Raw genomic sequence first — 26,416 nt, 5'->3', positions numbered from 1 at the left:
ATCCCTTTCCTCCAAGCTCTAAGCCCTGTCCTGGACTGCTTGTCCCAGATTTCGTTCCAGTCCTGGTCCCCTGTCCACAGTGGACCTCCCCATACCTGAGCCACCCAGCAGCAGCTGCATCTCCTTCCCTCCCCATCCTTCTCCTGCCTCCCACAATCGGCTTGACTCCTCCTTGAGAATGGGATGATGTCACTTCCTGAGGGGGGAGTAGGCACGACCCCAGCAGGCTAGCCCAGCCTACTGCTCAGGCAGCAGCCAGCTCTGCTTCTGGGCTCCCTCCTGGGAGCTTGCAGTGGCTGCTCCTGGAAGATAAGCCCAGCAGTGGAGCCTGGCCCAGCATGACATGCTGCCCAGCCACCTGGCCCCATGTCCCCATGTTCACTGTCAGGGCTGTGGTCACTGTTCTCAGAAGGCTTGCCTGGTCCCTTCCCTGGTGAGTCCAGTCTCTGCATACATACATTTTCCTTGGAGCTGTCATTAGGAAAAGGAGAACCTGCTGCCCGCCCTGGACCAGATGCCATGCAAGCCTTTGCTGGCTTTGTGGGGTAGCTGCCCTCTAGCAGTGTGCCCAGCCCTCTAGGGTAGGAGTTCCTCTCCGCACAGGGTAGCCACTACCCTGGAGCAAGCCTGGGTCTCTGCTTAGACCAACGTTCCACTTTTTTCTCCCAGTTTCAAAGGAGGTCCCCAGCTCCTGGCCACCACTCCGGGGCTCATTGGTGACTGGTTTGTATCCAGCTACTTGAGAGAAATAGGCACCAAGCAGTGAGAGCATTCAGGTTAGCACTGAGTGTGTTAGAACGGCTGCTATCCTCTCAGTGAGGGGCAGATATCCACAGTCTGAACCCTGGCTCCCACAACAGCCCCTCCTGTCCAGAACCATGGCAGTGTGACAGTGGCTCAGAGTTTTGTCAGAGGGGTGCAAACCAAGTGAAACCAAGTCAGACCACACTCAGCAGTGTGCTCCAGCAAACAAGAAGCCAAAGACCTCACTGTGCAAAGGCTTACCAAGATCTACTGTTTGCTGGCATCGTCACCTTTGGTGTTCGTTAGTCCCAGCTGCTACCACTCACATACTCCTCTCGTGCCTCCAGCATTCCTCCCGCTCTACAGGGCTCTGTGCTAAGGGTCGCTTGTTCTTGATTTTGGAAGCTTTGGCCCAGAACTGTGAGTACTGGTCAGATTTCCTTGTGGAAAGACAGTGAGGGCCCCAGGGACTGAGTCTTCCATCGATCCCATGTAGGGGGAAAGAGAGAATGAATTTAGGTCTTTTGTCACTTTTTTGAGATGGAGACTGACCTCAAAATCATGCTTCTCCTGCCTTAGTCTCCCAAGTGTTGGGATTTTAGGAAGATCAAACAGGACCTAGGTCTTCAGTGGAGCTGAGTAGTTACTATGGGAATGATGTTAGGCAGTGGCAATCTGGTGGTGGGCAGGAGTGACCTCAGGGGTCACTGCTGAGATTGGTGTCCTATTGCTAAGGCTTTTATTGTTATGAGGCTTGAGAGGGCAGGGGGCAACTTCTTTATCTCTGGCACCTGGAGGCCCATGAGGCATGGGTGGGGATTGGTGCCAACACCCAAGATGCCTGTGCTGCTGACTACACCTGGTAGGAGCCCAAACAGCTCCAGGGTTCTCTTCTTGCTTTCAGGAGGTGAGCGCCAGGCCCGCTGAGCCTCCCAGAGCTGCCAGCCATGCCCGGGATTGTGGTGTTCCGGAGGCGCTGGTCTGTGGGCAGCGATGACCTCGTCCTGCCAGCCATCTTCCTCTTCCTCCTGCACACCACCTGGTGAGTCTCCGAGCTGAGGCCACAGTCCTGGGTTTGAGGAAAAAGGTATGGAGGGAAGCTTTCTGACTACCTGTTCCTCCATGCCAGGCCCAAACCTGACTGCCCTGCTCCCAGGCACTCCTCTAAGTGTGCCCGCAGGAGTCAGGACCCCTCCAGGCCAGCAATCCTCCTGACCTTGGCAGTGGGCATAGTAGCTGCCACCACCTCCCCATGATGACAGCAGGGCACCTCAGAGGCACCCAAAGCTAGGTGGACAATGTTTTTCTTTTTTTTTTAATTTTTTTGAGGGACGATTTCTCTGTAGCTTTGGGAGTCTGTCCTAGAACTAGCTCTGTAAACTAGGCTGGCCTCGAATTCACAGGGCTCCATCTGTCTCAGCCTCCTAAGTGCTGGGATTAAAGGCATGCACCACCACCACCCAGCCTAGGTGGACAATGTTATTGTTGGGCAGATACCTGCTTCCCTTTCCTCCTACTGAGCTACGCCGGCTCTGCCAGCCGTGGGCAGCACAAGGCACAGAGGTAGCCCTCCCTTGCTCACCGCTACCCTTCTGCAGGTTTGTGATCCTGTCCGTGGTGCTCTTCGGCCTGGTCTATAACCCACACGAGGCCTGCTCCCTAAACCTGGTAGACCACGGCCGCGGCTACCTGGGCATCCTTCTGAGCTGCATGATTGCCGAGATGGCCATCATCTGGCTGAGCATGCGTGGCGGCATCCTCTACACGGAACCCCGGGACTCCATGCAGTACGTGCTCTACGTGCGCCTGGGTAAGGGACCCCTTGCTGGGGGCTGGGGAAGCCCAGAGCCCCACACCCTTCTGCACTTCCTCTGGTTTTGATTGCTAACACAAACTAAGACCCAAGCCTTGGGGAGCATGAGGTGCCTTACTGGACAGACTGACATTCTAGATCCCCGTGGCTGTTTTGTGAATCTTTTCATTGGGGAACATACCCCACTTATTTTTGTGTTATTTCTTCTGCTTTGGTAGCATAGTAACAGAGCTGAGAAACAGCTTTTCTGACTAGATGGTTATGGAGTCTAAAATGTTTGCCCTCTTGGCCCTTCATAGACAAACTTAGCTGACCCCTGTTTGAAACTGTGAGATTCCCTGAAAAGTACACTGGTAATTCTTCTGAAATAGATCGGGAAAATCCTGAGGCCAGGACAAGCCAGCTCCCCTGAGAACCAGCCTATATCTCTTTGGGCCCATGTCCCAGCAGCCTCTGGGATGTTCCTAGGGAGCACTTCTCTCACATGTCTCTACAGCTTGTGGAGATGAAAATGTCAGTTTTGTTCTGTAGATGAGGAAACTGGAGCCCAAGAAGACTAATGAGCTCTTTCAAGGTCTCACAACTCAGTCAGGATGGAAGCGTCAGAGCTGGGATTTGAACCCATGCTTCTATCTGGCTCCATAGTCTAGGCTCTTAGCTACAATATGTTGCTGGCCCTGCCAGGCTGTCATAGTTCCTTCCCACTCCCACTGGGGCTCTGGGCTTAGAACACTGAGCACATGGGGCACCATAGGTTGTCTCCTGGGTCTCCTCTCTCATCCCCCTACCCCACCAAACCCAGTTCCTAAGTCTGCCAAAAAGAATAGTTTTTGGAGGTTCCAGCCTTCAGTGTCCTGTGATGAAGTTATTGGAACTCTCAAATGTGGATGAGGATGAGGAAATGGAGGCTCCGAGAGATTAGGTAGCTTGCCTAAAATTAGTCTGATTCCGGAACCCATGCATGAAATCGTGAAAGCCCCAGAAGCTGGGAGCACTTCTCCCTTGTTCACCTGTCCAGTGACAGTCTTGGGGAGGCCCTGAGAACTTGAGAGCACACTGCCAGGGACCAGGCTAGGGCTCTGTCCACCCCTGCTGTAAGATGGCTGGAGGCCTGGCAGCAGGAGCCAGGCTTAGGCTCGCGGGTCCTTCCCTAGTGGCGGACAGTGGCCCTTAGTCAGAACCTGCCTCTTCTTGCAGCCATTTTGGTGATCGAGTTCATCTACGCTATCGTGGGCATCGTCTGGCTCACACAGTATTACACCTCCTGCAATGACCTCACTGCTAAGAATGTCACCCTCGGTATGCACCCCATCTGCCCCATCAGCTGAAGCCAGCCCTAGGGGTGGTAATAGGACCCAGCTTGCAGAGGATGGGGCCCAGGCACCACTATAGAGAGACACCCAAGCATGGATGCGTCCTTCACCCTGGGTTCTGCCATTTCACGTGGGGCCCTCGCCAGGATGAGCAGCAGCAGACACAGAACTGTCCAGGCAGCATTGGGGCTTCTCATCACCTTCTCAAAAGCCCACAAAGCTGCCTATGGGCCTTGGAGATCAAAGACTTCTGAGTCCCCTATTAGGTCTTAGAAGCAGCTGGGGACACAGAGGCTACAGTGTCCCTTTGTTCAGAGCTCATGTCTCTGGAAGGTGAACTGACACCTCTCATTGCTGCTGCCCACAGGAATGGTCGTGTGCAACTGGGTGGTCATCCTCAGCGTCTGCATCACTGTCCTCTGTGTCTTTGACCCCACGGGCCGCACTTTCGTCAAGCTGAGAGCCACCAAGAGAAGGCAGCGAAATCTGCGGACTTACAACCTTCGGTCAGTTGACTGGGTAGGCGGGTGGTGCCCTAGTGAGCTTTGTAGACTGGTAGGCAGAGGAGGGTCCTGTTCCCTCCCAAATCACAGGTCAGCATCACGTGAGCCATGTGAGCCACGGCTCTTTGTGAAAGCCTCGCCCTCTCACTGCCTCAATTCCTCTGTTGAAAAAGGAAGAGCAGGGCTGGAGAGATGGCTCAGTGGTTAAGAGCATTGCCTGCTCTTCCAAAGGTCCTGAGTTCAATTCCCGGCAACCACATGGTGGCTCACAACCATCTGTAATGAGGTCTGGTGCCCTCTTCTGGCCTGCAGACATACACACCACAGAGTATTGTATACATAATAAAATAAAATAAATATTAAAAAAAAAAAGAAAAAGGAAGAACAGGGTGAGTGTGGTGGCGCACACCTTTAATCCTAGCTCTCAGGACTAGTGAGGCAGAGGCATTTGGGATCAGTTCAAGGCCATCCTAGACTACATAGTGAGTTCGAGGCCAGCCAAAGCTATACAGTGAGTTCGAGGCCAGCCAAAGCTATACAGTGAGATCCTATTAAAAAAGAAAGAATAACAGTTCTTGGCTCAGGACTGGCTCAGGATGTCATTGTGAGATTCAAGTGAGATAATATATGCCAGCGGTTAACACTATGGGCTGAGTTAATGGGAAGTTGCTGTCGACAGCAGCAGCAGGACTCATAGTCTCAACTATGCTAACAGCAGAAGACACAACATTGTTCAGAGCTAGTTACAACCCGTGTCCTCCCTCTAATGGGAGTGGAGAAAACAAGGTACAAAGGTTATGTGATTGCTTGGTTATGTGGTGAGACTGCGAACTAGCTCTCAGTCTAACTTCAGAGCCCTTGCTTAGTTATTAGGTGATGTTCCCTCTGGGTCTCAGAGGTTATGAGAAGTTAAACAAGGAAGGCTTCCTGAAGGAGATTTCACCAGGCATTTTAAAGAAGTGGCATGGCAGAGAATGAGAGAGGGTGTTCATCATGGCCTTAGTGACTTCTTTATTGAAAGCAAGGGATGCTCCCAGGATGAGGTACAGTACAGTAGCCCCTGTAAGCAGGCTTCTCCCTCTAATAAGGAGGGGCCCATGCTTAGCCCTTCATGGTTAATCCAGTTAGTTCTTTTGCTATCCCAGAGCAGCTGTAAGACCCCTGTGATAGATGAGAATCTGAGTCATTGCCTCAAGCCGCAAGGGAGCAGGCTGCCAAGACCCCTGCCCAGCAGGCCTGCCCCCACCCCCCACGCATGCCTCAGACCTTCCACGTCAGCCCATCAGCTTGTCACTGCCTCCAGCACCACACCCTTGCCTGGTCTGGCCACCTCCCAGCCTGAAATGTCAGGCCTTGGAGCCAGGGCTCGAGAACCCATTTTCCCTCCCAGTTTAGCTGGCCACCGCCCCCGCCCCACTTTGTCTGCTCTGTGCACCCGACCTGTTTCTGGGCTCCTGGGCCCTGGAGAAAACTCCCTTCCCTTCCTGACTCTGGGTGATTGGCTTTGGGACTTCAGGCAGTAGGAGCCTGTACTGCAAGGCCTGGTGCTTGCTGTCATTTTAATTAGGAAGCTCCCTGTGGTTTCCAGGCCCTGTCAGAGCCATAGCTCACAGGCCTGTGACCTGCTGTGGTTTCTCCAGGTCTCCTGCAAGGCTGGAGAGCTCAGTCTGGCTGTGGGGCTTTGTCAAACTGACCGCCTGCCTGAGTGTCCTCCACTGGCTCTAAAACTAACAGCGTTTCTAACAGGGACATTTTTCAAGCTATCAACTCCCAAGGGCAGGGACATGCACACCCCATCTGCAGCACGGTTAAGTTATTTCGGTTTCTGAAAACCAGGGGTGTGTCTAAGTTTTTGGTCCTTTCTCTTTCCAGTGAAATCTGGTGGGGCCTGGGGGAGTGTGTTAGTCCTGGCTGTTTCCCAGGAGGCTTGACCTTGGGTTTTTGTAGAAGGAATGTCTCCCCCCCTCACATAATAAGTCTCCCAACAGAGGCCTGTTGGGGTCCGTGAACTTTCTGTCCAGACTTGGTATGTGGTCCTCCCAAGCATGGTCTGTAGACTGACTGCACTTGACCAAACCTGTCAGCTTCTCACGCATTCCTGCGATCATCTGCCCCCTGGTGTTCATGAGAGGTATTTCAGTGGGGTGAGCACTTCTACCCGGCCAGAGGCTGGAGAAGAAATTTCACATCCTATATTTGAAAGCCCGGTTGGATTAGAAAGCAAAACATATGTGATGCCCTGACAAAGACAGCTTCACGCTGTCTTTGTCAAAGGTGGTGGGGTATGGGTTTGGGATGCAAGGCAGCTTCATTTCCTAGGGACTGCAGGTCCCCTAGACAGCTGGTCTGTTACATCACTCCTAGCCCCTCCTGCTGCCTTCCTTTTGGTCAGCTGCCTATGTAGTCAGGGTTAAAGGAATGGGGAGCAGTTCTTGGCTGCAGAGCTGAGCCAAGAAGCTCATCGAGAGCCAGTCCTTCATTCTTGGTGACTGTAAAGTACCTTGAATGCATCTGAGTGCCACCTTGCCTCCCTGCCCCACCCCCACCATCCTCTGACAGGCTTTTAAGGGGGCAGCACATTACTCAAACCCAGCCAGCCTTTTCTGGCCTAGTTTGGAGGGTTTGGAGATCAACATGGTTGATGTCGCCGATTTCCTGGGTGCCCAGCACGATGGTATTTTTATAGGGAAGTAGCCTGTTGTTCTGCCTCTGCTCACTGACTTCTGAGCGCCCTAGCTCCCACCTGAGCTGAAGAGGGAGAAGAAAATGGATGGGGCAACCGTGCAGGCAGTGCGTGTGCCCTATCCAGACAGCAGCTGTGCGGAACTGGGAAATGCCAGGGCCTGGTCCAAGCCCCAGCTCTCCTCTAAGTCCTCTGCTAGGAAAGGCAGAGGACAGCAAGGCCACACTGGCTAGCACCCCCACGGCCCTTCAGTTAAGCCTTTAGCTACCTGGCTGCAGGGTAGCCCCTACTTTGGATTCCCAGCTCTCAAGTCCCCAGGTCACGCCCATGGGTCAGTCTACTAAAAGTCAGGGACTATGCCAGCCCACAACAACTCACTAGAGTGACCAGCAAGAGTCTCCAGGGAATTCCCTGGCTGGCTGATATCTAGGTCACTAGCCACCCAGCTACAGCTAGCCTGCTGCCTACCCCCCTCCCAGGCCCTCTGGGGAGCTCTTTGGTGTGTCCTGGGAACAGAGCGTTCTATTTCCGTAACATCTGGCCCAACTCCTCTGGTCCAGTCCCTTGACTTCAGCATGTTAACTGTCTACTTCACAGGCACCGGTTAGAGGAGGGTCAGGCCACCAGCTGGTCCCGCCGTCTTAAAGTGTTCCTTTGTTGCACCCGGACAAAGGATTCCCAGTCAGTAAGTACCCAAGTCCCTGGGGTTGCTTGCCTTTCCCTGCCATGCAGGTGCCTTTCACTCCTCTGGTATTGTTAGGTGAGTGGAGCTGGTAGGAGGCGGGGCTTTGGTTGTGAGCAGAGCGCAGCTTGCTCATTGGACAGTGGCTCCTTCACTGATAGACTGCTCCATACTGTAAACTATTCCCCTGCTTTATTGGAAACAGAAAAGCATGAAGACTGACTTGGGACCCCCTGGGACCCCCTTGCAGCACAGTTTAATTTAGCAGAAGAGGAGTAGTACATGGCCAGCAGTGGGTGGGTCTGGGAGTCTGTTGAATGCTTAGCCTGGGGTGGGGTGGCACACAGTCAGACTTCATCTCTGAAGCTCTGAGGAGCAAGCCCAGCAGAAGGGAGGCAGCATCAGCTAAGGGTGATCTGAGTGGAGAGAGAGGACCCTCAGTATAGGGCCGGGAGGTTAGAAGTCATCCAGCCCCACCCCTCATTTTGTAGATTAGAGAGCTGATACCCAGAGAGATGGAAAGGTTTGTTCAGTATCCCACAGCTGGTTGGTAGCAGAGCTAGAAGAGACCACTCCTCCTTGGGACAGGCAGCAAAGTGCCCACCTCAGATGTCCCCAGGAAGCTGTTGTGGCCCCTCCTAACAGCCCCCCAGGGACCTTAGAGTAAGTAACCTAGTGGAAGAAAGCCCCAGTGTTCCCTGGCAGGAGGTGAATCCCTTGTGGGGCATCTAGGGATGCCTGTGAGATCCCTAGATCCTGGCTGCAGGGTGCCATGCCGAAGGCAGAGAGTGGAGCCCTGGCAGTGGAAACTAGGCTTGCCTGGGCCTGTGAAGGGCATAGTCTTCTCCTGCACACAACACTTCAGGGCCATTGTGAGAAGCTGGTGTAAAGGTCACATGTCCCCAGAGCATGGTCCTGTTAGATACAGACAGCCCAGGGGCATAGCCCATCAGAGTGATTTTCATCAGCTTTTATGTTGTTGCTAAAGAATTAGACTTAAATGTCAGTCTTTGGGGGAAAAAAGTAGCATTTTCATAAATGCCTGTATGTCCAAATCTGGCACCTTGGGCTAGGCAGCTGGGGCTGAACAGTATCAGGCTCTGTGTGGCCCCTTAGAGGTTTGAGCTTGCAACCATTGGCTTGCCAGGCACTCAAGGGTGAGACCCAGCGAGACAGATTCAGTTGCTGTGAGTTTGTTTCCACTCCACTCTCTTTTTTAAAATATTTATTCATTCATTTATTTATTATGTATACAATATTCTGTGTGTCTGCCTGCAGGCCAGAAGAGGGCTTCAGATCTCAGTTCAGATGGTTGTGAGCCACCATGTGGTTGCTGGGAATTGAACTCAGGACCTTTGGAAGAGCAGGCAATGCTCTTAACTGCTGAGCCATCTCGCCAGCCCTCCACTCCACACTCTCCTGACAGGTTCCAGGCAGCAAAAGGCAGGGGAGACCCAGGACCCACACCTGGCAGGACTTACCTCTGTCCTTTGCCTCCTGCCCAAGGCCCAGGGCCAGCTCGAAGCCAGAGAGGTCACCAACTATGAAATTGTACTTCTCCTCAAGCACATTCCAGGGTCCATTTGAGCTGAGGCTCCTGGGGAGCAGGGGGAGCTTGAGACCTGGGAGGCAGCTCTTAGCAGGACTTCCTGGGTCACAGCAGGTGGGACAGGGGCAGCCAGTGCTTTGTGTGGCTTCTCTGCTGGAGAAGGGTTGCCTGGCACTTGATTCTGGGTATCTAGAGAAAGAAAAGAGGTAAGGGCTCAGTTTGGCACTTGAGACTAAAGGGTAGCATGAACTGTAGGACCTCAGTGGAGAGAAGAGGTTTGGATGGAGGAGGAAGGATCAACAGCTAAGATGGTAATGACCCAGAACCCAGAACAGGGTCCCCAGGTTCCTGCAGCACAGAGCCATTGCGTGAGGGTCAAGTTGACCAGTATAATGGAGGTCCCTGGTGACCCTGCCCCAGGGATTCACTCATGCCCTCTCCTCTCTCCTGCTGCCTTGCCACCGCCTCCTGCTTTCCTGGGCCTTGCTTGACAGGATGCCTACTCAGAAATTGCCTACCTCTTTGCTGAATTTTTCCGTGACCTCGACATCGTGCCCTCCGACATCATTGCTGGTCTGGTGCTGCTTAGACAGCGGCAGCGAGCCAAACGCAATGCGGTGCTGGATGAGGTGAGTGCTTCTAGCTACCCATTGGCCCCTGCTGCTGATCCCGTGGCATCCTCTCCCCCACCGGTTCCCAGGCCACTGTTTACTGCTCATTGCTCTCCACAGTCGTAGCCGAAACCTCGAGACAGCCTTTCTACTGACTCCGGATAGGGTGGCGTGTTCTCTGGACCACATGTGGCTGCTTCTGAGGCCAGCCTCCAAGGACATGCTAGTCACTGGGGTTAGATGACCAATGTCAGCTCAAGTGCTTCAGCCTTCTGTCTGAAGTTTGCCCTGCCTTCCTGTCCTCACCAGCACACCAGTGCTGGTCTCTATACATCTCACACAAAATCCTTTCCCTCTGGAGTGGCTCAGGAACATCCCCTGGGAGTTGAAGGTCTGGGGAGGATGGGGAAACTAGAAATACAGGGAGGTATGATTTTGGAAAACTGCAAGCCTCACGCTCCCTCAGACCTCTGAAGCAGGCTGAAGCTGACCTCCCTCCTCATCTTCGTGCCTGGACCACTGTCCATCTTACCACGCCTGTTTTCCAGGCAAACAATGACATCTTGGCTTTTCTCTCTGGGATGCCAGTGACCAGAAACACCAAGTACCTCGACCTCAAGAACTCGGTGAGTTGGAAATCTCTTCCTCTCCCCGTGCTTCTTCCTACCACCTCCCCACAACTCCGTGGTGTGAGCCAACCCCACCACTCTTGCACAACTAACTGTCCAGGGAATTTCTTCTCAGATCAGACCCTCAAGAGCCCCCACATTGTGCTGTGTCTATAAGTAGGACCCTGAATCTGCTAACCGAGCTCCAGAACGTTTGACCCTGTCTTCTAGAGATTGCTTCACAGTATGAGCTGTGACATTATTGCTGCTGCCGCCCTCATGATAGGCAGGGTGCCATCGTCACTTTCAAGCCTTTTTAACAGTAGAAACTTTCCTCAAGCACCTTTAGTAGAAAGTCCATGTGTTACAGGGAAAGTGGGTCCCATGGTCTGAAGGCCAAACCCAGGCCAGCATGGTTGAGGGTGGAACCACGGCTGGTAGCAGGAGCAGTCAGCCTGGCCCAGGAAAAGCAAACTGATGTAGGTGCATCCCTGTTCCATAGCTACTCTCTGTGACCTGGAGCAAGTCAGTCATCCTCAAAGCCTTAGGACAGACGTGAAATGCCCTAGGCACACCTCGAGTAGGAGGCAGTGGCCCATCCTAAATCCAGTCCAGCAAGGTGCTAGAAACTCGGGGGTCAACCAAGACAGGTCTGGAGAAGTTTCAGCCCTTGGGCCCTTTCCTTTAGAAAAGCCCCAGGTGTCTTGCCTCCCCAAATCAGACATCATTTCATGTCACCAGCCACATACATACACAGCTGGTTTCCCTACTCAGATGCCTGCCACTCACTAGGGCCTTGCCTGGCTGGCTCTTACCACCCCCTGGGGGGAGGTGCAGAGTCTGCACCTGCCACCTGGCAGAGGCTGCCAGTGCCCCGCCCTCCCTGTCCTATCACCCAGGGTAATTGCCTCTGCAGCTACGGGCTCCTTCCTGAGTTCCTGAAGAGCAGGCAGAGGGGTGCTGATTGAGGCCTACCTGGTTCACCTCACAAGATGACTAATCACCCTCCTTAAGTTTTACAAGGTGACTAATTCCCTCTAAGTGCCACAGTCCTGGTGCCCAGGGGCTGGGAACTGACTGACAGGCTTTCCTGGGACACTGCCACCCTGCCTCTGGACAGCTTGTAGCACTGATACCAACAACAGCACCAAGAGCAGTTGTTGGGCAGCAGACTCCTGGGTTTCACAGTGGCGCCTTTCTCTAGCGAGATCCTAATCTCAGGGAGACAGCTTCCCCCAACCTCAGGAACCTGGGACTCCATGAGTCAGACTAGAGAGCCAGAGACATTTGGTGGCATGTTTCCATGCCCAGCATGACTTGTCTTGTTGCCCATAGCAAGACACCTGCAGCTGAAGGCCCCAGGGCTTCGCAGGGTGAAGTTCCCCAGGGCCTGATTGCTGAGGCGGGGCAACTGCCACTCACATCCCACACTCCCTTCCTTCCTGGGTAAAGAAGCCAGTGCTCCCAGTGATTTTCTGTCTCCAAATCATGAATTCTAAGACTCTTGTGATGCGATAGGTCTCATGAGTATTCCGGCCTGGGTACAGGGAGATAACTGGGCAAGTGCAATCAGTGTCTGCAGGGGCTGCCCCTCCCCCACCAACAGCTGTCCCCCGCTGGAGCAGGTAGGCAGGCTCCCACTTCAGGGACTAGTGGTGGCTGAGGTAGTGGGCAAGAGGGGCAGAGGTTACCGCCCTCTGCATCCTGTCTTTCAGCACGAGATGCTACGCTACAAAGAAGTCTGCTACTACATGCTCTTCGCCCTGGCTGCCTATGGCTGGCCCATGTACCTGATGCGCAAGCCGACCTGCGGCCTCTGCCAGCTGGCTCGGTCCTGCTCGTGAGTACACTGTCAGTCCCCAGGCACACCAGCATAGGGTGGAGGGAAGGGATACAATGGTGTGCTGGTACCCACTTCCCCTAGGGCTTCGAAACTGCTATCCACCCCCACCTCCTCTGGCCCTAAGCAGCTTCTCTCCCATATGGTCACTGGGCCTTTCTCCTGCTTTCTCCCTGGATTAGAATTACACAGTTCTAGATTTGACCCTTACTTTCTGCATCTGTGAGGTGGGGTATGATACATCCATTTTTAAGATGCGATACTGCTGTGTCTACACTGCTGGTTTTTCTTTCTTCTTTGGGCCTTCCTCTGCGCCCCCCCCCCCCCCCGCAGCCATTCCCTCTGACCACATCTCCCTTCTCTTGGCTCCCCTCCTGTGCTCTGCCTTTCAAGAAGAAAGAACTTTCTTGGGAATTAGGCCCACACCATGGAGGCTCTAGAAACGACCAAGAAGCTTTACCAGGCTCTGAGCTGAGAGAGATCCGGCCCCCAAGTCTGACCTATAATTGGCTCCGCCCTCAACCCCACCCAGGGCCAGGGCCCTGTGCTTCTAAGTGGGCCAGAGAAGGGCTTTGGAAGGACCCTGTCCTTCTGTGGTGTCTCCATCCTCAGCCCGTGACAGGCAGAAGCAGGACAGTTCCCCGGGCTCCTGTTCCAGAAAAGCTGACCTGATAGACCAGTACCCCTGTCCTCGATGCCTTGCCCCGGGGGATGACAGCATCCACACCTACTTGAGAAAAGCTGGTGGCTCTTGGGACCTTGTTCTCACCACCCCCAGCAGCTGATCAGAGAAGTCCAGGTCACTGCATGCTCCTCCCATCTCTGCCAAATGTACATGCCTGTCATTTTCCCCTGCATCCCTGGAGATGAACACGGGCCAGGGGCCCCAAGGCTACCCACCAAGCAGGTGGACCTGCTTCACTTCTCGGGGGCCCGTTTCCCTGGTTCTAGCAGGTGCTATCAGCCCATAGGACAGTTCAGAATTACAAGCCCCTGGCAGTGGGGCTCTTAATGCTCATAGAACAGTGAGAATTTATAAGCAACTGTGTGAAATGGCAGAGGACGGATTCTTCAGCCTCAGTGGCACACAGTCAGGTCCCCTCCTGGAAGAATGAGCTGAGGGTAAAGTGGAGAGGAAGGCCGAAGCACAGGGATGCCTGTTGAGAGACGGCTGTGTCCCCGTCTTAGGGTCAGCTGTCTGCCTGCTGTTAGCATTTCCGCTAGCTCTCAGGCCCTGCACTGAGGTTGTCTGCCCAGGCAGGTGAGACATCACCACTTTGTCAGGGCCTATTGTGTGTGGAGGGTGGAGCAGGACAAGGGACATAACACAAGGGACAGGCTGGGTCTAGTAGCTTTGGGAAGTAGCAGTCAGTGAGGGCTCTGCCAGGAAGGAAGTTGAGGCTTAGCTGGACTTTGGCTGCGGAATCAGGAAGTTACACACCAGGAAGGATTTGAACCTAAATTCTGACTCTCCTCTACCTCATTAAAGCCTCCTGCTCAGCTGAGGAAAGGGGGGAACTTCCTGAAGGCTTGAAGGTAGGAGCTCAGACCCTGGGCCTAGCCTGCCACCAATTGGCCTGGTAGTATGGTGACTTCTTCAAGCTCAACTCTGGGATGTGTATCCTGTGTATCGGGCAGTCCCACTCCCAAGCTCAGGCATTTCCGGGTCTTGGCTTGACGCTGGGGTTTCTCGATGAGACCCCTCCCTGTTGGGAAGTCGCAGTTCCACAGGCTGCTCTGAGAAGACAAACACCTCACACTAAATGTCAATTCGAGACAGCTGGCAGTCCTGTCACGCTAGGCCCAGCTCGTGGCACCCAATCTGTTGGGTGCTGGCTCCCCCTGGTGGCCCGAGAAGCAGATGCATTTCTCCCCACCCCATCCCTAACCGACCAGTTCAGCCCTGGCTTATCTACCCCAGGAGCCTCCTGTGTGCACTAGGCTGGGTGCTAGGGGAAACATCTGTGACTAGCACGGAGCAGCCCTTCCCTGTGTAGCTCCTACCAAGACAGGACAGTGACATACCAGGAATGAGGGACACCTGAGCAGCTCACAGCATGTGGGTACTTTGGAAGGACTGACTGCTGGACTGGGGTTATGTCAGGACTCACCCTGTTAGAGAGGTAGCTGGGGCCGACCTCACTGCAGGGTCATGTTGGGATGACACTAAAGGGTATAGGGGGATAAGGTGCACAGAATCCGGTGAGGGAGCTGAGGGAGAAGAAGGAAAGACAAGAGTGGTATAGATGAGATGAGGAGGTGGGCGTGCGTTCCTATGGGATCCTAAGAGGAAATGTGGTAGTGGCTTGATGTGTCTTCAAAGGGTCCCTGTGCTACGGGGTTGATAGTGCAGGAGCAAGGGTGGACAAGGGAGAGGAAGTTAGTCTCATGGAAAAGGACGGGGTGGGTTTGGTTTTATATGTGAAGACAAAGTGGACCAGTGTGGCGTGGCTGAGAGCAGCTGGTGTGGTCAGGGAATAGGGCGAGGACCTGGAGGGCTGACAGTACGGTTAAGGGGAGATGCCATGTAGGAGTCCAGTATGGTGCCTTTGGAGGTCTGAAGTGGGTCTCCTGGGGTCCAGGATGGGCTGATGGCGAGCACGTGAAGCAGGCTGCTAGAGGGGAGGGAGGCCCAGGCTAGACCCAGGACCTTGGAAATGGAGGGCAAGCTCAGTCTGGGAAGAAAGAAGAGGGATGAGATCTCCAGCCAAATGGGAAGGGAGGGAATCATGAGTCAGGTGTTGCCTGGAGACTGTGTGATGAACTGGTCCAGGGTTTGACCACAAAGAGGTCACCAGGGCTTAGCAGGAGTGAGTCAGGAGACATAAAGAGGGTGAGGCTGAAGCCCCAGGAGACACTTCCAGAGAGGGTGGAAGGGAGAAAACCAGCCCATTGGTGCTGACTAGCCCTGAGCTCTCTGACACCCCATCCCAGGTGCTGTCTTTGCCCTGCACGACCCCGATTCGCCCCTGGAGTCACCATTGAGGAAGACAACTGCTGTGGTTGCAATGCAATTGCCATCCGCCGTCACTTCCTGGATGAGAACATGACAGCAGTGGACATTGTCTACACCTCCTGTCACGATGCGGTGAGGGGCCAGGCTGCGGACCGGGGCCGCCAAAGCAATCCCTTCGGCCAGTGAAGCCTATGTAGTCCAGAGACGGCCTTCTCCATTTTGATGCCCAGACCCACACTGCCTCAATCTAGGTGGGAGAATGAAATGTCAGTCCCATTCAGTATTAGGGCCTCCAGCCTCAGCCTTAAGAAAATGGAAGACACCCAAGATACTGGGGAGAGACAGTCAGCCATTTGGAATGAGCACAGGGCTGCCTGAGGCAGAGTGGAATGGGAGGGCCAGGGACCAAAAAAGCCTCAGCGACCTCCGGGAGCCCTGGATTTGGCAGGGGTTCAGAACCCTGTGGCCAGTGGGGAGTTTCATTGACACGCCCTAAGTCTGGCCTCATTCTGGGGTCGCTTAGGCTCATGAGACGGTACTCCTAGGTCTATGAAACTCCCTTCTACGTAGCTGTGGACCATGACAAGAAGAAAGTGGTGATCAGTATCCGGGGAACCCTGTCCCCCAAGGTAGGCTACCATGACTCCCGCATAGGCACAAGTACTTGTGGCCCTTGCCTGTCCTCCTCAGCCACCCTTAAGTGACTTTCTTCTTTCCCCAAGGATGCCCTGACCGACCTGACTGGAGATGCTGAGCGACTCCCTGTGGAGGGACATCGAGGCACCTGGTTGGGTCACAAGGTATCAGCCTCTACATCCTGAGGTGCCCTCACCTTTGCTCCCAACCCTGGACAGCACTCAGGTGCCTGTGTTTGGCAGGCTCTTTCCTCCCAGAGAGCAGACAGGAGCCTGTGGTCTCGTCTGCCTGCCCAGCCTGAGGCCCGGGTGTTCAGGGGCTGTCCATAGAAGCTCCAGGGCAGGCAGTGGGGAGATGTCACACCTGTTTCTGCCAGGAAGACTCTCTCTGAACCTCCATTTTCTCACCTGGAAAATGCAATTCAAAATGGAACACAGAAGTACCTACAGGGTCCAGAGCCTGTTTTCTGAGGGCTGGCTGGAAGGGGGCACTGCATGAGGTCCTGCTGTTCCCTGAGGCTGCCGACCAGCCCTGCTCTGTTCCTCTCTCCCAGGGTATGGTGCTCTCAGCTGAGTACATCAAGAAGAAGCTGGAGCAGGAGATGGTCCTGTCCCAGGCCTTTGGGCGAGACCTGGTGAGGAGTTTTCCATGCCACCCCGTCCTGGAGAGGAGTGGTGAATGATGCCACCCCCTCACCAAACACTAGCTCCTGTCCGTCCCTCCCACATTTCCAACTCCTTCTAGCTGGCTCCACCCTGCTCCACCCCACCTCCCAGGCTCCCTCTTCTCAAAGTGTCCTTGCTTAGCTCCATGTACTGCGGTTCCTAGATGTGCGCTCTGCTAGCCTCAGAGTCAGGAACACTTGTTGCAGCAAATTTTACAGAACCTAGTGACAAAAAACAACCACCTAGCAGAGAGAAGGATGCTGCCAGCACTCATTCCCAGGTCTCACAGACTCTAGGCTATTGGTCGGGGGGGGGGGGGGGGGGGGGGAGGAAGGATGAGGTAATGAAACAATTATAACTAATCCCCAGAGTGGTCAAAGAACAAGTGCAATGTCTAGGAGGGAGGGAGCTGTTGCTGATAAATCAGGGAGGGCTTCCTCGAGGAGGCAATTTCTGAGCAAGGCTCTAGAGGATGAGTAGGAAAGTGTGAAAAGTCTCACTAAGCCTTTGCCCTGTGAGGATCCAGCTTGGCTCTGCCTCAGCCCTAGCATCCATGGAGGACAACATGATCCCAGGACTCTGAGAAGAGCCCTCATCCTCCCAGTGTCAGCTGGGAAACTGAGGCAGGGCTCTCAGGCATCTCTTGGTCCCCAGGGCCGTGGAACCAAACACTATGGCCTAATTGTGGTAGGCCACTCCTTGGGCGCTGGCACAGCTGCCATCCTCTCCTTCCTCCTGCGCCCTCAGTACCCGACCCTCAAGTGCTTCGCCTACTCCCCGCCAGGAGGCCTGCTGAGGTAAGAAGCTTGAGGCCTTAGAGCTAACTGGAACAGCTAGGACACTTGAAAGCCAAGGGCTCACGTGGGCTGGCCAGGCCCGAGAACTGGTGGTTGGACTGGGCAGCACGGCTTCTGAACACTGGAGACCTGGGAATGGCACCGGACAGGTCTCGGGTGGTAGGATGAGGGCTTTATAACCTGCCAAGTGGACACCCCTCCCCCAAAGACCTGTGGTAAAACACAGGGAGGAAGGGCAGAAATTAAAGCCCAGCCTGGTACTATAAGCTCGCTGGAAAGCCTCGACCCCAGGTGCAAAGTGGGGCTGCTGCTGCTAAAGCCCTGCTCTGGATCTGAGCCCTTTCCCTTAACTTTTCCTGCAGCGAGGATGCTATGGAGTACTCCAAAGAGTTTGTTACTGCTGTGGTTCTGGGCAAAGACCTTGTTCCCAGGTAAGTCCCTCTCCCTTGCTGTGGTCCCCTAGCAAGGCCTCACCCCACTCCACAGCACTCACGTCTCCTTCAGGCCTCCTCCCTCACTCTCTTCCTAAGGACTCTAGTGTCCCTTCCCACTCTTGGTGGCCCTGTGGTGAGAAGACAGTGTAGGTCCCGCACTTTCCCGAGTGGCCTCTCTGACCCAGTGGCCTCTCTGACCCAGCTGGACCCCCTCTCCTGTCCCTCTCCAGCCCTTGTTTTTTTTCTTTTCTTTTTTTAAAGATTTATTATGTATACAGTGTTCTGCCTGCATTTATCCATGCAGGCCAGAAGAGGGCACCAGATCTCATTATAGATGATGATGAGCCACCGTGTGGTTGCTGGGAATTGAACTCAGGACCTCTGGAAGAGCAACCAGTGCTCTTAACCTCTGAGCCATCTCTCAAACCCTCCAGCCCTTGTTGGGGCCAGGCTGATGCTTGTTTCTTTCCACAGGATTGGCCTTTCCCAGCTGGAGGGTTTCCGCCGACAGCTTCTGGACGTCCTTCAGCGAAGCACCAAGCCCAAAGTGAGCCCCCACCAGCTCCCTGACCACCAGGAAGTCCTGGCTGTCCCTCTTGTTGCTCCCCACTGATCCCTGAGACAAAGCACAAGAGGTCACAGCTGTGTGTGGACACTTGAGGCAATCAGACCCTCAGTGTTCAAGCTCCGCCCATCCAATCGCTACCATTGGTGAGGAGACAGGTCCAGTGTGGAAGGGACTTTGCTCATATAGAAAGCTGTCATGGATCAGAACTGGAAGTGCTCCTGCACAGAGCTGCCTGACATGAGAAGGGCAGTCCCCGAAGGACACTGGGCAGGCAGAGGAAAGCCTGTTGAGGTTGCCCAGGCTCAGGGGAAGGCTGCTGCTCCATGTGGAGGGTTTGAACCCAGCCTCATCCACTATTCTCCTGGGGCTAGGAGAGAGCCAGCTGATTCTAGCACATTCCAGGTCATGGATGATCCTGAAGGCCCTTTCTATGCGGGTGGGGTGGAGCATCCTGGGGTAGGAGGCCCTCCTCAATCAGAGGGTGCTCTGTGAGATAGATGCCCACCCCTAGTTGTTCGCCCTCTTTCTGCTGCCTGTCTGCAGCCTTCCTAGCCTTGGTGCCCATGACCCTCCGGCAGTCAGGATCCTGGGTCAGGTGTCAGACCGTGGGTCAGCATAGGCTTATGTGTCTGTCTCTCTTTAATGTTCTGGCTACTGCCTCCATCACTAGCTCTGATCTGTTGAGCCCCTCCTTGCAAGCACTCTTGATCCTACCCACCTAGCCAGAGTTCCTCAGCTCTATCTCCCTCTCCCTGGTCCTGTACAGTGGCGGATCATTGTGGGGGCCACGAAATGTATCCCCAAGTCGGAGCTGCCTGAGGATCAGGTGGAGGTGACCACTCTGGCCAGCACACGGCTCTGGACCCACCCCAGTGATTTGACCATCGCCCTTTCAGCTAGCACCCCACTCTACCCACCTGGCCGCATCATCCACGTGGTCCATAACCACCCTGCAGAACAGTGCTGGTAGGTGCTAATGGAGATCTAGCCACTCTTGTAGGTGCGAGTCCAGGGCAGGGGCTGCTGAGGACTGGACCGGCCTCTGGTCACTTAACCACTCACAACTGGGGCAGAGATAGAGACAATAGTCCAGAATCCCTACAGAGGGGATCCCCCAGCTGCTAGCCATAGAAAGGGAGCCAAAAACCCAGCCCACGTCCGTCTCCAACAGGGCCTTATGATTCTGTGTCTCTCTGAAAGAGCCCAGCCCTTGGAAGCAGTGTCTACCCCTCACAGGGCCAAGCCCAGGCATTTTTCAGATCCAGAAGCAGGTGTCAGGGACCTGACCCAAAGGTGGCAGTCCAGCTGGGCCAAACTGAGGCCTGTCCCACCTCTGCCTTGCACCCCTGCCAGCTCTTGACTGGTGTCTTCCAAGGCAGCTCTTCCTATGCCTGATGCATTTAGGAGCGGATGACCTATGGCAGCCACCAGGCTCTGAGCCAGCTCATCCCTCAGTGTCCCTGCATTAGTAACAGACACATGTGGGCCAGACTGTGGCCAAGGCATATGCAAGAACAGTGTACCAGTAGGTAGGCTCTCCTGCCACACTCTCAGAGCCCTGGGCCCTGAGCTCTCTTAACACAGACTGACCCCCAACCCCCAACAAAAAGCTGGAGAGCTGAGCCCTGCCCAGGATGGAGTCTAGACCAAAAGCAAACTAGAAGCCTTGTAGGGTCTGCAACTGAGGCTCCAGGTCAGCCTTTTAAGGATACAGGCAAAGTAGCTAGCCAGGCCTGGAAGGGAGCACTAGGGTAAACAGGGGCCAAGGGTAGACAGGGGCCTCCAAATCCAGCCTAGTCCCTAAGCAAGTGCACAGAGCAGAGCCCCAGACCCCTTTCTTCCCTACCTGTGTCCCTCTCAGCTGCTGTGAGCAGGAGGAGCCCACATACTTCGCCATCTGGGGTGACAACAAAGCCTTTAACGAGGTGATCATCTCACCAGCCATGCTGCATGAGCACCTGCCCTACGTGGTCATGGAGGGGCTCAACAAGGTGAGTGCAGGCAGAGCCCATGGCTGTCCTATCGGCTGGGTCTCCATATCCCTCCTGAAAGACTCAGGTGCCTGAGACAGGCTCTTTCCACACACCACGTTGCCCATGGTAGGAAGAGGGAATTCAGAAGATTCCTAGGGGTCTGTCCCTGAGAAAGGCGGAAGTAGAGGCCCCAAAGGCAAGTTGGCCGTTACCACATATGTAGCTAAGTGGGACAGCATTTACCTTCATGGGCCACTGAAGGACTAGAAAGAGAAGAGTAGTCCAGCTTGGCTGTTCTAGGGACAAGCACCCCATGGCAAGTCCCAGGGCATGCACAAACAAAGGGACCCCACTGAACCATCAGGCTATTTGCTCTGGGAAGCCACAGCGCTGGGGTGGCATCCCCTCTACCATCAGCCCCACTCCCCATCCTTTCCTCAGGTGCTGGAGAATTACAACAAGGGAAAGACAGCACTGCTTTCTGCTGCTAAGGTCATGGTGAGCCCCACTGAGGTAGACCTCACTCCTGAGCTAATCTTCCAACAGCAGCCGCTGCCCACGGGGCCACCTCTGCCCACCGGCCTGGCCCTGGAGCTGCCTGCTGCAGACCATCGCAACAGCAGTGTCAAGTACGTCTCCCATCCCCACTCCGCCTCCAGGGAGTGTGGATCCAGAATCTGCACAGCTGTGTACATGAACATCCATGCATTCTGTGTGCCTGTTGGCCCCAAAGCCGTGTCCATACGCTCAATGTGGGAGTTAAGCACTGCTCAGAATCTTGCTCTCTCTGCTGTAGCTGTCTCTCACCTTGCCATCAGTGTCTGGGGAGGGGGGCATGGTTCCAGAAAGTATGGGAGGTTTCAAGGCACACACAGACCCATATACACCAGACCTAAACACCAATTTGCCCATTCCCAATTAGATCCATATACTTACACAGCTATGCATATACACTGGGGCTTATGACAAGCTTTCCTCACAAGAAATACTCCACACAGGGCACATACCAAGGCAGGCAGAACACACATGGTTATGGACACATTTGGACAGGTAGACATGTAAAAGTATGGCTATATTGTACCACACCTATAGCACACAGGTACATGTGATCCAGCTGCACACAGGCACCAAGACATGCTCTCACAGATGTTCACACACATCATGGCGGGTTCTAGAGTGGCGCCCCTTCTAGGGGAAGGTTGTCCTGCCTTTCTGGGACCCTGACTTCCAGGCCTTGCATCCTTTCTTATAAAAAGGGCCTTGCATCCTTGCTGAGAAGTAAGATGTCACTGCTTTCTGATCTTTGGTAGGGACACACTTCAGACATCCTTCCTTGTGTGTTTTCTGTGGTGGTTACATGTCTCCATGAAGAACCCAGTCTGTCCTTGGCCACTGTACGGGAGGCAACCACCCATTTCCCAACTCCTCCTTCCTTCCCAACGGAGCAAGGTGGCTGCAGAGTTTGCTACCCCTCTCCAGCATAGGAGGTGTGGGGGAACCCCAGAGTGAGGAAGGGATAGAAGAGGCACTGGAAGTGCTGGTCTGAAAGTTGGGGGGCAGAATCCCTCTCCCCTTTCTCCCCGCTCTCTGTCCTTCCCTCTGTGTCTCCCATTTACTGTGGCCTCATGAGTGAGCCAGAGCAGCCAGTCTCTTCATGTCCTAATGGGTTAGTATCATAATGGGTATGGATGCATAGAACCCAGGCTCCTCCAGAAATCTTAATGCTTTTGGTGGGGTCTTAGGCCTTTTGGGGATCCCACTCCTGTCCACCTAGCATCAGCCTTTTGTTTTCTATCTTAGCTTCTTATGGGTTTATTTCATTTTATTTTAGATTTATTTTTATTATTTATCTCTGTGTATGTGAGCATATGTACACATATGTGTGGGTGCCCATGGAGACCAGAAGAGGGCACTGAATTCCCTGGAGCAAGAGTTACTGGGGGCTGTGCGTGGCCTGATAGGGGTGGTGGGATCCGAAGCCATGTCCTCACGACTGGGCAGAAGGACTTGTAACCTCTGGGGCGTATCTCCAGCCCTATGAGTTGGCTTTTTTTTTTAATTAATTAATTTTGGTTTTTCAAGATAGGGTTTCTCTGTGTAACTTTGAAACCTGTCCCGGAACTTGCTCTGTAGCCCAGGCTGGCCTTGAACTCACAGAGATCTGCCTGTCTCTGCTTCCTGAGCACTGGGATTAAAGGTGTGTGCCACTACCACCTGACTTTAATTTATTTTTTATGTGTGTGGGCCTTTTGCCTGCAGGTATGCCTGTGCACCATGTCTGGTACCCTTGGAGGTCAGAAGAGGGTGTTGGATCTCCTGGAACTGGAGTTACAGATGGTTGTGAGCCACCATGTGGGTTCTGGGAATCAAATTCAAGTCCTCTGGAAGAACAGCCAGTGGGTTTTGTTTTTTTTTTTTAGATTTATTTGTTTATTATGTATACAGTGTTCCGCCTGCATGTATGCCTGCAGGCCAGAAGAGGGCACCAGATCTCATTACAGATGGGTATGAGCTACCATGTAGTTGCTGGGAATTGAACTCAGAACCTCTGGAAGAACAACCTCTTAACCTCTGAGCTATCTCTCCAGCCCCAGCCAGTGCTATTTACAGCACTGAGTCATCTCTCCAGACACTATGAGTTGGTTTTCAAAAGTCAGGATTCCCTGCCTCCAAACCATTCAACAAGGACTGAATTAATTCTGTCCTTGTCCCCCCCACCACTTCCTTCTAGCCTGGGAAGTAGGGGGTCTCCTCAGTCCTTCTGAGTCTCGTCCTTATGTTCTCCCCTGCAGAAGCAAGTCTCAGTCTGAGATGAGCCTGGAGGGCTTCTCTGAGGGGCGGCTGCTGTCCCCAGGGGCTGCCGCATCAGCAGCCCGCCAAGACCCTGTAGAGCTGTTACTGCTGACCACCCAGGAGCGGCTGGCGGCAGAGCTGCAGTCCCGGCGGGCACCGCTGGCCACCATGGAGAGCCTCTCAGACACTGAATCGCTGTACAGCTTCGACTCACGCCGATCCTCGGGCTTCCGCAGCATCCGCGGCTCACCCAGCCTCCACGCAGTACTGGAGCGTGATGAGGGCCACCTCTTTTACATCGATCCGGCCATCCCAGAGGAGAACCCATCCCTCAGCTCACGCACAGAGCTTCTGGCAGCCGACAGCCTGTCCAAGCACTCGCAGGATACCCAACCCCTGGAGGCAGCTCTGGGCAGCGGGGGTGTCACTCCTGAGCGACCCCCAAGTGCAACCAATGAAGAAGAGGAGGCAGCAGGCGGCGAGGGTGGTGGGGTGGCCCCCCGAGGAGAGCTGGCACTGCACAATGGGCGCCTGGGGGACTCACCTAGCCCTCAGGTGCTAGAATTTGCTGAGTTCATCGACAGCCTCTTCAACCTGGACAGCAAGAGCAGCTCCTTCCAGGACCTCTACTGCATGGTGGTGCCCGAGAGCCCCACTAGTGACTATGCTGAGGGCCCCAAATCCCCCAGCCAACAGGAAATCTTGCTTCGGGCCCAATTTGAGCCCAATCTGGTCCCCAAGCCCCCAAGGCTCTTTGCAGGATCTGCTGACCCCTCCTCTGGCATCTCACTCTCTCCCTCTTTCCCACTCAGCTCCTCCGGGGAGCTCATGGACCTGACACCCACGGGCCTCAGCAGCCAGGAGTGTCTGGCCACAGACAAGATCCGGACTTCCACACCCACAGGCCACGGGGCCAGCCCTACCAAGCAAGATGATTTGGTCATCTCAGCACGCTAGCACCTGGCAGTGGCTGCTAGCTCCTCCCCAACCAGAACTCAAGGCTCTGTGGGTACCTAATGGCCACTTGGGGCCCAGTAGCTTTGAGGAGAGGCTCCCAGAGGCCAAGTGGCCTCAGGCCCTGGAGCGTTGCTGCTGAGCAGGGGGTCCACATCCCTACCTCAGCCTAGGACCCTCAGAACCCAAGATGTCTGGGAAAAAACCGGGGTGGGTTTGGTACAGGGAGGAGACTTGAGGTTGGATGGCCAATCCTCAGCCCTCAGCCTGACTCCCCTGTGTGGGCAGCCTGGTATCTCTGTTCTGGGAATGGGACTAGGCAAGCTAGCTTCCTGTCACTGCCCTTCAGCTCCTCTCCCAGAGCCGAGGCAGAAAGCAGCCCCCTCTCCACACACTCTCATTTGTCGTTCACGTTGGCACCTGCCCTGGTCACTAGTCCCCCAGATCTGGTGCCTGCTGGCCAGCCCCCTGGGGTGATCCCCGCCAAGGTGGCCCACAGTGCTGTATATGTTTACAGAATCTGCTGGGCTTTGCTCAGGTTGTTTCCTGGGCTTGCAAGCCCCACCCCTAATCATGTGTTCATTGTCCCCTGAGGACCAGAGGGCACTGGAGGGTGAGTGGGGTCAGGGCCCACCCCTTCTCTGCCTGGTGGCCCTTATCTTCATGGGTCCTGGACACTGGGTCTGCCTGCCTACCTGCCACTCCCTGGCTTCCTGGCTCACTTTCTCCCACCCACCCCCCCCCCGCCCCCAGGACTCTGGCCAATCAAAGGGTGGTGGACACTCCTGTGACATCATCCCTGGCTGCAGAGTCAGGGCCCTGGGAAGAACAAAGGCATCCAAAGCCCCATCTCCTGGGTATCCTGCCTGATACCTTTATGTTACCCCACCATGCCTAGGTGGCTCTGGGCTCTGGGGTCTGAAACCAAACATGCCTCTGCCCACTTGCTCTCCTGGCTACTTAGCTCCTTTCTGGGTCTGGGCTCCACCTCCCATTATGTTCTGCCCATAAGAAGAGGGGCCAAGAGTAGGGTATCTTGAATCCTGGCTAGAAACCCCTGCCCACTGTTGGGGGGGCAGTTACTGGGGCTGTCCCAGGGTAGCCTGAGGCCTCTGTGGTTTCCCTCTGGTTTGGAGAAGCAGTCTGGGAGGTAGGAACCTAGCCTTTTCCCCCATGACTGGGATGGGGAGGTTGTGCATGCTAGTGTCAGGGTGTGTGTGTGCATGTGCATGAATGTGCCACCACTCCTGAGGAAAGGGGCTGCAGAGGGCTGCCCGCCTTTCCCCACCTTGCCTGCCTCCTGATGCTCCTAACCTGCCAAGAATATAGCCTGTGAAGTGAAGCCTTGGGACAAGCCAGTTACAGGGTGTGCAGGCAGCAGCTGCCCACTCGAGCCTCGTCTCCTTGGAAACCTAGTCCCTAACACTCTAGCCCCACTCACAGCCTCTCTGGGCTACCTAGGCTCCCCTGACCACCTCATGGTCACTGGTATCTGGGCCCCAGCCCCAACTCTAATCCCCACAGCTGGGGTGGCCTGGATAGCTATCTACCCTAACAGATGAGGACAGAGACCTGGGAGCTGGGCCTCCCCTTGCTCTGTGACCCCCCCACCTCACCAGACTCTTGGCCACTCTGCCCCCTGCCAAGGCAGTGCCTCAGCCTAGCACAGAAGTAAAATAAAAATCAGTGGTTCTTAGATTTCAAATGTTAGACAGAATTTTAAATCAGAGAAACAACCCAACAAGCACCCAGCCAGCAGCAAGGAGTTGTGATCTGGCCTTTTAACTCCTCCTCTGCCAGGGTAGGTGTGGGGGGCTCCTCTAGGGTGTGCCCCTGTGCCTAGGACTGAGCCATCAGGGACATACCCCCCACCCCCAAGGCTGCAGCCATACTGTGTTACAGGCTTGGGGCTGGGGCAGGCTTGGACTCAGCCCTAGACACCCAGGGCCAGCCCACCCCTGTCCTCTCCCTGCCTGACCCCAGAAGGGTGGGCGTGCTGCACTTTCCTGTCACTCCATGCCACATCTGGGGGGTCTGAGCCACCCCCTTCATCCCAGTTCAGATTGACCCCCACACTGCCCCCCAGACCCACAGCACAAGCTCTCCCAGCCATGCGCTGGCCTGTCCTCCCAGGGATCTGGGGGACTTGCATATGCAAATAGTAGCGAGCAGGCAGGCCCTCACAACCTCTGCACTACCGTGTGCCATTCTCTCCCGTGACTTTTTTGTACTTAATGTATGAAGATCCACACTAATATTGCTGTAAAAAGGAGAGACATTAATATAGCTTATTC

General features: G+C 54.7%; 1 protein-coding gene across 1 annotated transcript in view; it reads left to right on the top strand.

The window, feature by feature from the left end:
• The window catches only part of Dagla (diacylglycerol lipase alpha), a 56,703-nt gene extending 31,890 nt beyond the window's left edge, over positions 1-24,813 (top strand). Inside the window, exons 2-20 of the mRNA XM_038341609.1 lie at positions 1,649-1,786; positions 2,343-2,554; positions 3,755-3,856; positions 4,238-4,376; positions 7,654-7,741; positions 9,782-9,916; positions 10,447-10,524; positions 12,222-12,346; positions 15,281-15,434; positions 15,848-15,931; positions 16,025-16,102; positions 16,492-16,572; positions 17,258-17,400; positions 17,763-17,831; positions 18,309-18,381; positions 19,169-19,368; positions 20,264-20,393; positions 20,817-21,004; positions 23,168-24,813. Of these exons, the coding sequence (XP_038197537.1) occupies positions 1,692-1,786; positions 2,343-2,554; positions 3,755-3,856; positions 4,238-4,376; positions 7,654-7,741; positions 9,782-9,916; positions 10,447-10,524; positions 12,222-12,346; positions 15,281-15,434; positions 15,848-15,931; positions 16,025-16,102; positions 16,492-16,572; positions 17,258-17,400; positions 17,763-17,831; positions 18,309-18,381; positions 19,169-19,368; positions 20,264-20,393; positions 20,817-21,004; positions 23,168-24,125 (3,132 nt within the window). The 5' untranslated portion in view covers positions 1,649-1,691 and the 3' untranslated portion in view covers positions 24,126-24,813. The remainder of the gene's footprint in view (positions 1-1,648; positions 1,787-2,342; positions 2,555-3,754; positions 3,857-4,237; positions 4,377-7,653; positions 7,742-9,781; positions 9,917-10,446; positions 10,525-12,221; positions 12,347-15,280; positions 15,435-15,847; positions 15,932-16,024; positions 16,103-16,491; positions 16,573-17,257; positions 17,401-17,762; positions 17,832-18,308; positions 18,382-19,168; positions 19,369-20,263; positions 20,394-20,816; positions 21,005-23,167) is intronic.
• The last annotated feature ends 1,603 nt before the right edge of the window (positions 24,814-26,416 follow it).

The sequence above is a fragment of the Arvicola amphibius genome, chromosome 1 (genome assembly GCF_903992535.2).
Source record: "Arvicola amphibius chromosome 1, mArvAmp1.2, whole genome shotgun sequence".
NCBI lineage: Eukaryota > Metazoa > Chordata > Mammalia > Rodentia > Cricetidae > Arvicola > Arvicola amphibius.
The sequence above is the reverse complement of the archived record's forward strand: the minus strand, read 5'-3'. Positions and strand labels throughout refer to the sequence as shown.